Raw genomic sequence first — 14,622 nt, forward strand, 5'->3', positions numbered from 1 at the left:
ATGGACCAACTTCTCCATAATACTGTATCTTTTTTTTTAAATTCTGGTTTGCATAACTTTTCAGAAGTATTATCATTCTGTGTGTGTTTTTTGTAACATTTCCTGTAAAAAAAAAAAGACAAGTATGTTACAATAAACATTTTTTTTTACCTCCTGGAATAACCAGAGTACTACAGTTCTCATGTACTCTGGGAATAGATGGAGGAAAGAAATCAAACTGAGTGATTTTATGAAGATAACTTTCAAATCAAAAGATGCATTATCATATTTTTAGCAACTGGAAATCAACTATTACATGAAGTACAAAAAAAAACAACTGTAAACTAAAAAGGTTCAGATAAATATGCAAACTTCAGAGTCACTGAACAATCCTGCATATGTTACAAGAGATTAAAAACTACATTTTCACCCTAATATTTAAGAATGCAGTACAGTACCTGGATTCTCCTGCCACACCTATTACATGGGGTTTTTTGGCCAGAATAAATTTTCTCAAAGCTTTCATATCAGCTTCCTGAGAAAGAAAAAATGCTTACTTACACCTAAATCAAGAAGAGCACTAACTTTTGTAAATTAGATATTAAGTGAAAACTGATGTGTTCAGTTAACCCCTTCCATATAGACCAGGATAAAAGAACAAGTAATCACATCTGTAGACTTACATTCAACACAGGTTTAAAGCATTACTTTACGAACATATGTCAATACATCTGGCATCAAACTGTAGTATCAAACATTTAATTTTTTGTTTAAAAGTAAACATTTAACAAAAACAACTAAATACTGATTTTTGTATGTTATGTTATAATGCCCACAATACAATGTATAGTTTCTTACAAATCAAAACCTCAAATTACCAATATTGATTAAAAAAAATATTAAAATAACTACCTTCTACATTTTTTATTTACTGCAGGGTTTGCAACAGTACCAGCAGTATCAGGTTACTGGTGCCAGCACTTAATCATTTCTAATCATGTGACATGAGCAGTTATAAAATTCAACTATTCTTCCTAGTGCATTCTTGTGAGAAAATATTTTTTCACATAAAACCAAATTGTCAATTTTCTATAATCCCACATCATATGGCAGCCATGGCAATAAAGCAGTTTAAATTTAGGCTTTTTATTGGTTATAAATTTAATAAGAGTCAGCTTAAGAAATATCTATTAGCAAATCATAAATAAGAACATATCAGAGATCATTATAGAAAGTAGAATATGAATTTTTATTGATTGCTCTTTAGCCCCACAATACTGAAAAAATGTATAAATATAGCTTAAGAGTGTCAATGCCAACAAAAAAGAGAATATTTTACATTACACTGCAGTTTTCTAGGACAAAAAAATTTCAGAACTGGAGACTGTTCAAAAACAAATATCCAAATTCTTACATGAAGGGGATTTTAAGAATGTTTTTAAATATTTCTTACACAATTAAAAACTTAAAAATTGCATACCATTAATATTTCATTTATTATCTATGGTTTAATATCAAATTTTTTGAATAATGATAATTAAGTAGTTTAATTAAATTTTGAATGTAACTAAAATGTCATGACATGTGCAAGTAACCAGCCAGCATACCAAGAATTAATCATGCGTGCACTGACTTCACGTGCAATCAGTCACACAGGTACATCTCATGCAGTGAGACTCCCTTATCAACTGAAGTATGAACCGAAAACAACCATATCAAACATTTATAGTTCTCTGAAAAGTACCTATCTTATCTCCACTATGAGGAAACACTGAACATCACATACAAAACTCAACAGATTTCATAGGACAACTCAGAAAGCTACACATCAAATCTCAGGAAATTATGGTAAATTTTGACTTCACAGACCAATTTACCAACCTCAGAAACTCTTCATATCACTAGAAAATGACTGCTGTATGACAACTTTCTACCACACCGAACAGATATGAAAATAGATGCCATAATGAAACTAACAACCTATTTCCAATACAACGAGGAATTATACAAACAAACAGATGGTCTATCTAGCCATGGGATCACCACTCTCTCCAATCCTAGCAGACATTTTCATAGAAGACTTTGAAGAAAGAGCCCTTTCATCCACACCTATAAAACCAAGTTTTTACAGATGTTATGTCAACAATATCTTCGTTATTTGGCCCCACTTTCGTGAAAACTTACCAGTCTTCTTAGAGTATCTCAATTCTGTAGAGAAAAGAATCCACTTCACTATGGAAATAGAGGAACAAAACAGTATACTGTTCCTTGACATACTCATCAGCAAACAAACAAGACAAATAACAACTGTACACAAAAAATCCATCCACATGAACAGATAACTACATTTCCAGTCCTATCATCCAATCTCCATAAAACATGGTATGATCCAATGCCTAAACAAGAGAGCAGAAAACGTGTGATAACATACCCATTGAAGCAGAATGCCAAAAGGTCGTAGGGAGTTTTAAACAGAACGGTTACACCTCCTTCTTCATCAAAAACTTCTTGAAGACGACCATGACAGAAAGAAAACATCAGAAAGTAACTATGACTGCCATCATTGCACTGAAAAACTCAAATGCATAGCCAAAAAATTCACAATAGAAGTCTGGTGGAAATCCTACAGTACCTTAAGGTCCATTCTGGTAAAAAAACAAACAGCGACCTACCAAAGAGAATCACAAAAACATCTATGAAATTTTGTGTTCCTGCAACGATACATACATTGGAGATACGAGAAGAAAAGAACATAAAGATGGTACAAGACTCATGAAAACACAAAATTCAGCCACTGCAGAGCATGCCACATCAACTGGACACAGAATAAACTGGCAGAAAACTAGAATTATTGACACAGACAAATTCTGGAACACAAGAAAAATCAAATAATCATTTTATATTAACATTAATAAACCTTCACTAAACAGATTCTGGATTAGAGACAAGCATCCTGAGGCTGCCATTCTCTCCTCCAATCAGAAACAGTGATAATCCAACCAATCATATCATGCTCTCCACAATCCACTATAAATGACTGACAACACCTTCACACACAGTGACTTGAAGATGAAAAGTGGAAGACTTTCGAAACGTCATCCTCTATACTAGTGTCTCCGTAGCAGGCAGTTGCCGTCCATTCTACAAAGTTTCATCATTAATGTTCTGCCTAAACAATCCATCAAAGAATAGTAAATCCAAACCTATGACTAATGGTAGTTTGTTATAAACAGAAACAAGCCCAAACAAAAATAAAATGCTGCACCAAGTGAAAGGATCCCACAGTACAGGCTATACTGTGGGAAATAAAATATACCTTCAGTTTTGAAAGCAACTATAGAAGCAGGACCTACACTGCAGTGGGAATACACCATCTATCAGTCTTAACTAGTCTATCAGTCTCCCATGAAGAATAATTAAATAACAAAATAATAAAAATAACAGAAACTGAAATCAGGAGAGCAAGATGTGGGTGCTCAAACCTACAACATCTCACATCTATATCACACTTTACTGCCTGCAGACAGTTGTGAAAAGGTGACTGCTCAGCAGAGTAAAGAATAAAAATAATAGAAATAAAAAATAAAGAAAAAATAAATATATAATAATAATGTATACCACTTCAGAGTAAGGAAGTTAAAAAAATGTACCTACTGAAGTTACCATTCCAGTCCCCATTATGGTACTGAGGCACTAATTAGTAGCTCACTAGATGAATTGTACTAATATAAAGAATCCCAACCAGTTATTTAAATTAACTAGTATAACCCTCAACCATCACCCATTAAGTCTACTGTAACTACTAATTTACAGACTTTAAACAAGCCTTTATATACAATAAAGTTTTGCCAAGTTATTTAAACGAACTTATTAACAATTAAAAATAGTTATCAAACTTTTAGTAAAATTTCTTTAATTTTTACTTTGTTTATTTAATACACTGTTATATTTATCACAGAATATGTTAATTTTAAGTTTGTTTATTACATCCATAAATTATTAATTTTTATATCAATATTTCAAAATTAACAATAAAGTTATAATGCTTACAAGAGAAGAGTGTGGGTACACCTCTATTAAAAGAGGGTAAACCATATATTGGAAAAGCAAAATATTTTCATTTATGAAAAATATTTAGATTGATATCATTATCAATTATTTTAATTTTTAAATCTAAATAACATGCATTTACATTAGATATTGAACACTATTTATTTCAGGCTTATCTTTACTATATACATCATTTATATTCAAGTTAAAGCAAAAATATCTAGGTTAATGTAATTTCCAATAAACTTGTTCTTATAAAAATAAAGATATATATTTGCAGTACAACTAGAACAGATAGCTCCCACTGAAACTCTTATTGTTTAAAACTGGTTATTGAAAAATATAATTAGTGTAAATGCAGAAACTTAATACATCTTTTATGTTTCTGGAGGTACTTTTTTTCTGAACTGTTCTATTAATGAATTTATGACAAAAAATAAAACTTAATGGAATTGTGGTGTACAGAATGGTAAAATCAAATGTTTGAATATTATTTACTTATTCACAATTTCTTACATATTATTAATTGGATTTTTTTTATTACCCAAAACATACGAGTTCTTTATCATTAACACATGCGCGTGCGTGCGTGTGTCTATGGTGACCAAAATGTGATTGTATTTTATAAATACTGCATTAAGACATCTGTCCTTTGTGTTGACCAGTTTTATGCTATTCAATACAGTAACATTAGTTGTTCATGGGGCCCCTGCGAGTTATAACTTGCATAGTGGTATTATTAGTGACATGGGTCAAAGGTCAATAAAACCAAAAAATAATATATAGAAACAGATGTATACTATTTACAATTTCCAGTCAATCTCGAATGAAAAAGGGGTAACTTAAGAGTTATTTTCTTTTTTCTTTTTTTTATTTTATGGTAGTACCATGTCAGCCAAATTAACCCCCACATAAGTTAAGGTAGATAAAGTGTAATGTTTAAAAAAACAACAAAAAAAAACAGTGATAGATATTTAGAAAGTTATACAGATTATGCAAAATAAATAACAATTTTCAGATAAAGAAAAGTATTTTTAATCTAAAAAGTAAAATTACTTTGCACACTGCAGAATCAACATTCCTGATATTATGGGTACAAAAAAACCTTGCAACATTTACTGATAACACTATGTAACACAAATTTGTTCCTGGATAGTATGTGTTATTTTCTAATTGCTTATATTGTAAAAGTACAGAAAATGGCCATTATTCCCTTCAAACTTTGCTTTTGTGACCTGGATAATGAAGTATAGAAATTAACCTATTTTCTATGTAAAGATGGACAAATTTGCTCATTTTAATTTACATAAGGTCTGAACAAAACAGCATATGAATCAAAATGTACATGTGTTTATCCTAAAGTTACACAAAAATGAACAAAAATGTTTAAAAGTGAGTAGTTTTTCAAGATTTGCAACTGTAATGTAAATCACTTTCATGTATCAGCCTCTAAATACAGTCTCCCATCATGTTTTCGTTGTATGCTTCCAGATCACAAAAGCAAAGTTTGAAGAGAAAAATAGATCTTTTCCATTTACTTTAGGCATAAGCAATTGGGAAATAACACTTTCTTCCCACGAACAAGAAAAAGTATAAATTTTGTTACATAGTGTATTCTGTGAAGTTTCATGAAGATGCATGTATATTATCAAAAGTTATAATATGAATACTCTTATAGTTACTTCAGTGGTTACAGGCCAGGTGTAATGCACCAAGAGTTCAAGTAAAACAAATTAAAAGATATTTTAGAAAGCTCATGCATTTGGACAAGGTCTATAATTCTATGCATCAAAATAAAATGCTGCATACTGAGCCAGCTTTATCAATTTACAAATAACAAATTATAAACCCTTTGCAAACAAAAAGGATGTCCCAAATACGCCAAGTTCGTTCATACTCACAGAAGAAATACTAGACAAAATTGCATGACACTTACTGCAGATCTTTTAAATAATATTTACTTCTCGATTCATTACTTTATAATTTTTTAGGTTACAAAATTTTCACCATTAAAAAGATTTTGAATATTCCTTTTGTCTCAATTAAACTTTAAGTTGTTTGACCAGAAAGTTCCATTTTATATATTTTATCAGTTTCAATTTGTCTACTACTCATTTGATAAATTTTATTTGATAGTTCACTTTGCCAGACTGAAGCAGTCACCATTTCTGGCAAAAAAAACACAAAATGTATCTCTGGCAAAGGTCTATCGGTAATCAAAACTGCAATACTGTTATCTTTGTCAGACACTACCATGATTTTTGTTAACAACATTCTTGGTTGAGATCTATTTATGTCTAGTAAATTTTTTTTCAATAAACAAGTTTCTATTTCTGTTGTTTGAATAAGACATACTTAATAACATTTATGTTATTCAAACAGTATGTTGTTATTTACCATACTAATTAAAACATCCTTCATGGTTTTTCATAAATAATACTTTTGTATCTTTGAAACAGATATAGTATAAAAATTTAACACAAACATTAATAGGAATGAAATTACAAATTTTGTGAACTATACAAATAATTATCTAATATTTGTTTCTAAGTGTTATAAATTCTGTATTAGAAGCCTTTCCTTACTCCTAAAAAAAAAAGAGCTCTGGATAACTAGTATTTTGATAAATCACAAATTACTGTTAAAATAAATTCATTTACTCTATACTGAACTTGATAAATTAGAATCTCTCATATCCAATCATTTTAAGACCTTTGGTACACGTTTTTTTTCCTTCAAAAACTGAGATTCATCAGTAATTCCTCAGGCTACATGCTATGGACATCACAGAGCTGTATCAATACATCCATTAACAGAGAAAGAAATTCATATGCAAAACAAAAACACTAATAATTATAATTTCAAGGTATGATAATTCCTCAAGAAACATAAGCCTATACTTCTGGATGAAGAGAAACATTCTTAAAAAAAACCCAAAAAAAAACAATCTTCAAAGCAATACAGAAATGGTATTTTAAGCATTTATTTTCATTTCTCTTTGTGAAATATACTTATTAATTCATTAAAAATAAAGTAAATATGGATATAACTTTTTAAAATATTTTAAATTGAACTTTCTTGAAAGTTTAACTATTAGAATAACTGAAACAGAATCACACATTTTTCTACATCTGGATTAATCAGACTGCCTTTTACTATTTTGAACAGGAGGAAAAAAAAAACTTGTATCGTGCTTTTTATATACTAACCAGTTAAATTTTTAATTTATCTTTTTTCAAATTATGAAAAACACATTCAAAACACAAAACTAAAGATTTTAAAATAACTTCTGTAATCGTCTACAGGCACTGCACTGTGACCTAATATACAAATATCCAGTGTTCAAGAAAATCAGTAGTACATAAAGAAATTTTTTACATTTCCAGTAGATTGGTTCACTGCAGAAAGACTGTAAAATATCAGTGCATCTCAAACATTAGTTCCATTTCTTTTATTCTAAATAACTGATAAAGTGTAACATTACCTTCCTGGCACGCTCACTATCTCTCCAAGAGTTCTTTCGGTACAAAATGTGAGGAAGCCTAAGATAGTCCGTTACCTCACCATCTCCATCTATTAAGGCACAAAATGCAGGTATTTCTCTGCAAGAAAAACACTTTAGTCAGCTAGTCTAAAGTGTGTTTTAATATCAACATCAATACAAAAGTGTGGTTTAAGTGCATATTTTTAATCATGCTAACATTCATAACTCAGAAGAAAAAACTGATAAAACCTTGACAATCTAAAAACTGGAAAAGTAATATTTTATCAATAAAAGGAAACTTGTATAAATAAACTTAATATTGTCAAGCAAAGTTTTAAACATGAATTACAAAGCAAATGAGTTAAATACACAGAATTAAAAAAAAGATATTATGCAACATTACAGCTTATTAACTGAAACAGATAAATACAAAGTAACATTCTCAATAACTCCCCTTCCTAAGAGAAAAAATTGATAAGAAGTTCATAATTCTTTTAATTAAAAAATATGAAACATTTAGTTCTTATGATATCAACACTAACTTCTACATATAATGAAACACTAATATAAACCAAATTATCAAACATCAACCAACAAGATTGTTTTTAAATAATGAATCTTTGTAAAGAAAGAAAAATACAAACTGAAATAAACTTTAACAACATTAATAAAGCAAATACACCCTAATACAAAATCTGGATACATAATGTACTCATGTTTGTAATCAATGCACCCTAATACAAAATGTGGATACATAATGTACTCATGTTTGTAATCAATGCACCCTAATACAAAATGTGGATACATAATGTACTCATGTTTGTAATCAATGCACCCTAATACAAAATGTGGATACATAATGTACTCATGTTTGTAATCAATGCACCCTAATACAAAATGTGGATACATAATGTACTCATGTTTGTAATCAATGCACCCTAATACAAAATGTGGATACATAATGTACTCATGTTTGTAATCAATGCACCCTAATACAAAATCTGGATACATAATGTACTCATGCACCCTAATACAAAATCTGGATACATAATGTACTCATGTTTGTAATCAATGCACCCTAATACAAAATCTGGATACATAATGTACTCATGTTTGTAATCAATGCACCCTAATACAAAATCTGGATACATAATGTACTCATGTTTGTAATCAATGCACCCTAATACAAAATCTGGATACATAATGTACTCATGTTTGTAATCAACTGGTTCATTCTATCAAACTTTGTTAAGCTCATCTACAAATATACAATACAATATCTGTGAAAACAACAACAACAAAAAAACTGTTGGTAACTGAACTCTCACCGATCAGGGACATATGCAATACCCATTACTCTGACTCCATCACGAGTATCAAAATCTTCATCTTCTTCGATCTGTTGGTCTACCTGATAAGGAGCAACTTTCAGCCAGTTATACAGCTTCTTGCAGCATGCCTATTCAGATTAAACACTAATTATATTCCTCACTTTTTTTTAACATTATGTGGATTGCTCATTTAAACAGTTTACTTTTTTCCCCTTTATGTTTATTTTAAAATATTACTGAGTTTTATACTACGATTGTTTATTCCATTAACATTAGTTTTAAGTATTGATTGAAATTTTTTATTCATATTTAGTAAATATAACTTGTTAAAAGTGTTACCAGTTATTACTATAAATACCCAAGGGTTACATGTTAACTCTTTTAACATGAGCTTGGTCAGATTGACCAACCACATGAGATATTTGTACTTGTTTAAGGTATTTATAGACTTAATACTTTTAACATTCAATATGATGTAAATTTTCACAAAACCTGGCAGTTACTTACTTACCATTACAAGTCTTTCACATACAAAAAAATCAATTTTTAATGAAGTATTTTTATTAAACTGAAATAAACTTGTTATTAATATATTGAGAATTGGTTTTTGAATAGTCTGTCTGCAGAATGATTTTAATGTTAAAAATAAAATACTTTTCCTCTTCTCAAAATACATTTCAAACTTTCTTTCAATAAAACTTTATACTTTATCCATTATTTTCTCTACCCTATCTAAAACCAGGATTGGTTAATTTGACCAACCTCAAAAAAATTACCCTTTTTTCTTTCTAGAATGACTTCATACTATAATATGAAACCACATTCATTTATCCTAAAGCAGCTTTAAACTCATAACAGCATATGTCTATTTATAATTCAATTTCACTGCCCTTAGAACTGAGACTGACTGCTGTCCTCACCATTATCAGTTGTAAATCACCCAGGACACATGCAGCTCAAATTATGATATCGAATTACATTATTAGTGATCTACTACACACAGCTCCAATGCATGCCTTGCAAAATATTATTTTACTTCCTCTAATCTTAACTAAGCTACAAATATCCTTATTTTTAAGTTTTATTTACTTCTGTAATTATATGTGAAATTAAATAAGAAATAAAATACCAATATCCAATCTTTTTTTGCTCTCAGATGTCAGAGGGAGTATGAGTTTTAAAACTTCAATCAAAATAAAGTACAGAAAGCATTTCAACCTTCTTAGGTCATCTTCAGGTTAACAAAGAGAGCTTGCAACTGGCATGGGTGGGCACACATAGCAATTATACTTTAGGTTATTAATTAATATACATATGAAGGTGTTCCTTTGTATTAGTTCAATTTTGACTTGAGATCTTGTATAAATAAGGCTTCTTTCATTTTGAGTTTGTATTTGTCTCCCCTACTTAGCATGTTAGTGTTTTCTAGGGTTATGTTGTACATATTTGGCTTGCAGTGTTCAAAAATGTGCAAAGGTGTTTTCTTGTGTTCTTTAAATCTGATTTCTATTTTTCTGCTTGTTTCTCTGATATAGAAGTTGTGGTATTTGTTGCATTGCATTTTATAAATAGTACTGGTGCTATGTTTGCCACAGTAGTTTTTACATATTATTAATTTTAGTTTTATACCTAGTTTTTCAATAAATTTAGTGTAATCTTATATTTTGTTGCCAGATTTTTCCAAATGTTAGTTATTTTTTACACTATTATTGGGAATATATGGTATGCAACAGTGTAAGATTTTACAGTTTGTTGTTTCTTTCACATAAAAAAAACATTTTATCAAGTATTTTAAATAAACTAAAAAAAGCTGTGTCCATTAATATATTGAGTATTTGTTTTGAATAGCCTATGTGCAAAGTGATTTTCATGTCAAGATTAAAAATACTTTTCATCATCTCAAATATCTTAGGTTTCATTTGTACGATTTTTAAAACATCCTAAATACACTTCAAATGTTTGTTTTCCATAAAACTTTGTATTTTATCTGCAATTTTCTCTACCCTAACTCCATACAAAGTTGGTCAATTTTACCAACCTCATAACCACCATAAAAAAATTATTTACCCTTTTATCTTTCTTGAATGCTTTCAAAGTGTAACATGAAACTACATTAGTTTATCATACGTAACATTAAGCATGTAAAAGCATACACTTATAATTAAATTTTATTATCTTATTGCCACATGAACCACGTCTAACTACTATCAATGCCGCAGCAAATTGTAAATCACTCGGAGCATGTGTAGCTTACATTATGCTATTTAATTACATTACCTACATGCTGCTCACATATGCAGCTCAAAACAGCTTTACTGTATTATTTATTTTAATCTTTTCTTAATTAACTTACTTTGACATTTCATTTACTTTTATACCAATAAAAAATAAACATGAAAAATGCAAAATAAACTAACGTGAATCTTCTCTTTTATTATTGTCAGTTACTCATGACACTAAACTACTTTTTTTTTATACTAATGGTATTAATGCACTAAATTTTTATTTAATTAAATAATGTGCCAAAGAACATTCAATGACAACAGCAGCAGCTGCATTTGAAAGGTAGTCAATTTTTCTTAACTATCAAAGTTGTTCTGGCTTTCTAAATATGCAACAAGAACTATCATAAAATCATCCAATCTAGTTGTAGTTTTTTGCTTGGGAATGATAAGTGGATCATTGGAATTGATAATTATATATTCAGAAACCACATATGTAATGTGATGTATGAAAACCTTGGCTTTCTGTTGATTACACAATGTAACACAAATTTTGTTCCTGGATAGTATGTTATTTCTTAATTGCTTATGCTGTAAAATTACAGAAAATGGCCATTATTCCCTTCAAACTTTGCTTTTGTGACCTGGATAATGAAATTTAGAAATTAACCTATTTTCTATGTAAAAAAGGCAAATTTGCACATTTTCATTTATATAAGGTCTGAATAAAACAATATATGAATCAAGATGTACATGTATTTACACTAAAGTTATACAAAAATATTTAGAAGTGAGTAGTTTTTGAGAATTTGCGACTGTAATGTAAATCAATTCATGTATCAGCTCCCAAATATAGTCTCAGCATTTCGCTTTGTTAGACCAAAATCTCTGGTCAAGTCATTGAAGTCTCTTTGGTTGGGGTAGTATGGGTTTCTCTCACCAGCTGCACCTCTGAAATTGTGATCTGGATCTTCAATGTCTACCTTCTCTTCTGATTTGCTGCTCTCTTCCGAGGATGGCCGCTTTCTTTCTGGCAGAGTGGGTACAGGGAGCTCAGGGCAGTGTGGCACTGGGGCGATGGAAGGTCCAGATACATGATAGCAAATGCATTATTGCCAGCCCGACATTTTGTAGGGTCCATTATGCAGAAGTAGCAATTACTTGAGCGGTCAGTGGCTTCACACCAAATTCTTGGAATAGTAAACTTGATGGTTCTCTTTCCCTCCCTCTGTACCATCCTGCAAAAGAGCAAAATAAAATTGTTATTATGAAAAATAAATTTATTTCATTTAAAACTAATGTGCAAGAGGTTCATGCAAAATATTTTATATGTAATATTTTTTCTACACTATTGGAAATATTAAAAATTAATAAAAGATATTTAAAAAGGTCTAAAATTTGTATAATATAAAATCTTACTCTTCAAGCAAGCAAAAATTGTCCGTCTTACCTTCTAGAGTTCTTTTGCAGTGCTCGCAGGTAAAATGAGGTGCCCAGGGTTTGTCTTGATCCCCAACAGTCATGTCGAAATATGTGTTGTAGGCGTCACACATTTTAGCAGATGCTGTCACAGAGTACCTTTTTGCTCGTCTTGATAAATTGGCCACCTACATAGCAGAATGCATCTGAAGAATGCTTGCAGCTTCTTGATGCCATCTTTGATAAAATCAGATAGGTCTGTGTTCACTTGGGCAGCTAGAACTAAACTGAAGTGGTGAGCCCAGTATATATGTATTACTATGGAAAGTTCTAGATAATTCTAAAAGGTTCTTGAAATTTCTTGTAAGTTTTTGTAAGTTCAAGAAAATTCTCTATCAGTTACAAGTACTGAATCTACCTGGAATGTTCTACAAAATGGGTAAATTTGAAAATTTCATTACCCAGGTCACAAAAGCAAAGTTTGAAGAGAAAAATAGGTCTTTTCCATTTACTTTAGGCATAAGCAATAGGGAAATAACAATTTTTGCCCAGGAAAAAGAAAAAGTAAAATTTTGTTACATAGTGTTATAGACAATATAGAATAAGATTTAAAACAGATGCTATTAAGAAACCCTGAAAGACAAAATGTGACATGTTGGTGTAGCAAAACAGGTGTATTTTCTATTTCATCATTCTGTGAGGAAACAAAATTGAAAACTATAAAAATTATGGTTTGTCTGAGCAATGAAGATTTTTATACTGACCACTTTACACTGAATTTTGTACTTAATGAGGAGTTAGTTGATAAAATAAATAGAAAGAGATGCCTAGAAAAAAAAAAGTGTCATGTCACACAAGGAAAAGTTCAGGATCTTTTAAAAATACTGCCTTACAAAATTAAGAACTTGTATACTATTAAACTATGGATTATTGGCTACAATTTCATGCTACATCAATTGGTATAATGTAAAGAAATAGTAGATCAATATGATTTTCAATGTAGGACATTAAAACTTTGTGCCATGTGGAGAAAAGGATTTCTGTGGTAACAGGATTAAGAAGTTAAAATATGTAGATACTTTTTTTTAACTCTGTTGAATAATCTTAAAATATTTTCTTTGGGTCATATGTGTAATTTTGCATAATCGTCTTTTCATTTATAGTTTATTTTAAATTTTAATATTTATTTCTTTTTCTCTTTACCATGAACTATTTATGTCAACACACATCAGTTGATATCCATAGGTGTAAAAACAGTAAGATTAGTAGAGAAACCTTAGCATTGGACAAAATCTTTATGTGCTTGGCTATTTTATAAAAATTATTAAACCTTTCAAAAATGAATTTTATAACACAAGCATAATTAACTCAAATATAAGAGTAAAACCAAATTCAGTTCAACTGTCTCTACCTATAACACATTTACATATGAAACAACTGAAGTGTTGTTGTGAAAAAAGCAGCCAATAATGGTACAAACAGTCATATCTACCTAATGACAACAACTTGATGCCAAATTTAGAATAAGTTCCTAATGGATAATAGCTTAATGTGAGCTCTTTCTAATAATGATAAACATGTTGAGATTACACAACTTCTGCAGCTCAATGGTAAACTATAAAAGATAAGTGTGTCACCTGTCAGGGATTGGCAATATTTCTTGTTTCAATTGAATTCAGCAAAGTAATTTGAATGATATGCAGTAAAAAGACAAGTAAGCTAATTTCTAGTATAGACTTGCATGTACTTGACTATCATCTTATGTTTTCAGTCATACTTAGCCAAATTTTGACAATGTTTATGTTCATGCATAACAACACAAATCTGAGCAATTTCATTATTGCTTTCAATGTCTTTTGAAATAAAAGCATAAAAACCAAGATAATATATAACTCTGAAGTACAACATACTTGATGACAATTTCATTAAAATACCCTGATAGTAAAGTGGTGTAATTAAATTTCAATGCAACTCTGTAGCATGCACAAAAAGGAGTTTGAAAATGGTATCATTCTCATACGGTTAAGAAGCTTAGATAATGCTACTTAAACGTGCGACAGAATCACTACAACAAAACAAAATGCTTTATATTTTAATATTTGTTTCTTTGTTATTAAGCACAAAGCTATACAATGGA

The 14,622-nt window shown here is 29.9% G+C and overlaps 1 protein-coding gene and 1 long non-coding RNA gene across 6 annotated transcripts in view; both read right to left on the reverse strand.

The window, feature by feature from the left end:
* Spt6 (transcription elongation factor Spt6) overlaps positions 1-14,622 on the reverse strand; it is a 106,638-nt gene that overhangs the window by 39,139 nt on the left and 52,877 nt on the right. For all 5 annotated transcript variants that reach the window (XR_013025316.1, XM_076490079.1, XM_076490082.1 and 2 more), the window contains 3 exons: positions 8,842-8,972; positions 7,514-7,631; positions 438-514 (listed from right to left, as the gene is read on the reverse strand). Coding sequence is in view for 4 of the 5 variants with exons in the window: in XM_076490079.1 (XP_076346194.1) it covers positions 438-514; positions 7,514-7,631; positions 8,842-8,972 (326 nt within the window). In the remaining variant the exon portion in view is untranslated. The remainder of the gene's footprint in view (positions 1-437; positions 515-7,513; positions 7,632-8,841; positions 8,973-14,622) is intronic.
* Positions 9,058-12,849, reverse strand: LOC143244783 (uncharacterized). Its single transcript, XR_013025322.1, has 2 exons — positions 12,517-12,849; positions 9,058-12,304 (listed from the first exon to the last, which is right to left on the reverse strand). It is a non-coding gene; the product is annotated as an uncharacterized LOC143244783 (long non-coding RNA).

Source organism: Tachypleus tridentatus, chromosome 2 (assembly GCF_004210375.1).
Source record: "Tachypleus tridentatus isolate NWPU-2018 chromosome 2, ASM421037v1, whole genome shotgun sequence".
NCBI classification, from domain to species: Eukaryota; Metazoa; Arthropoda; class Merostomata; order Xiphosura; family Limulidae; genus Tachypleus; species Tachypleus tridentatus.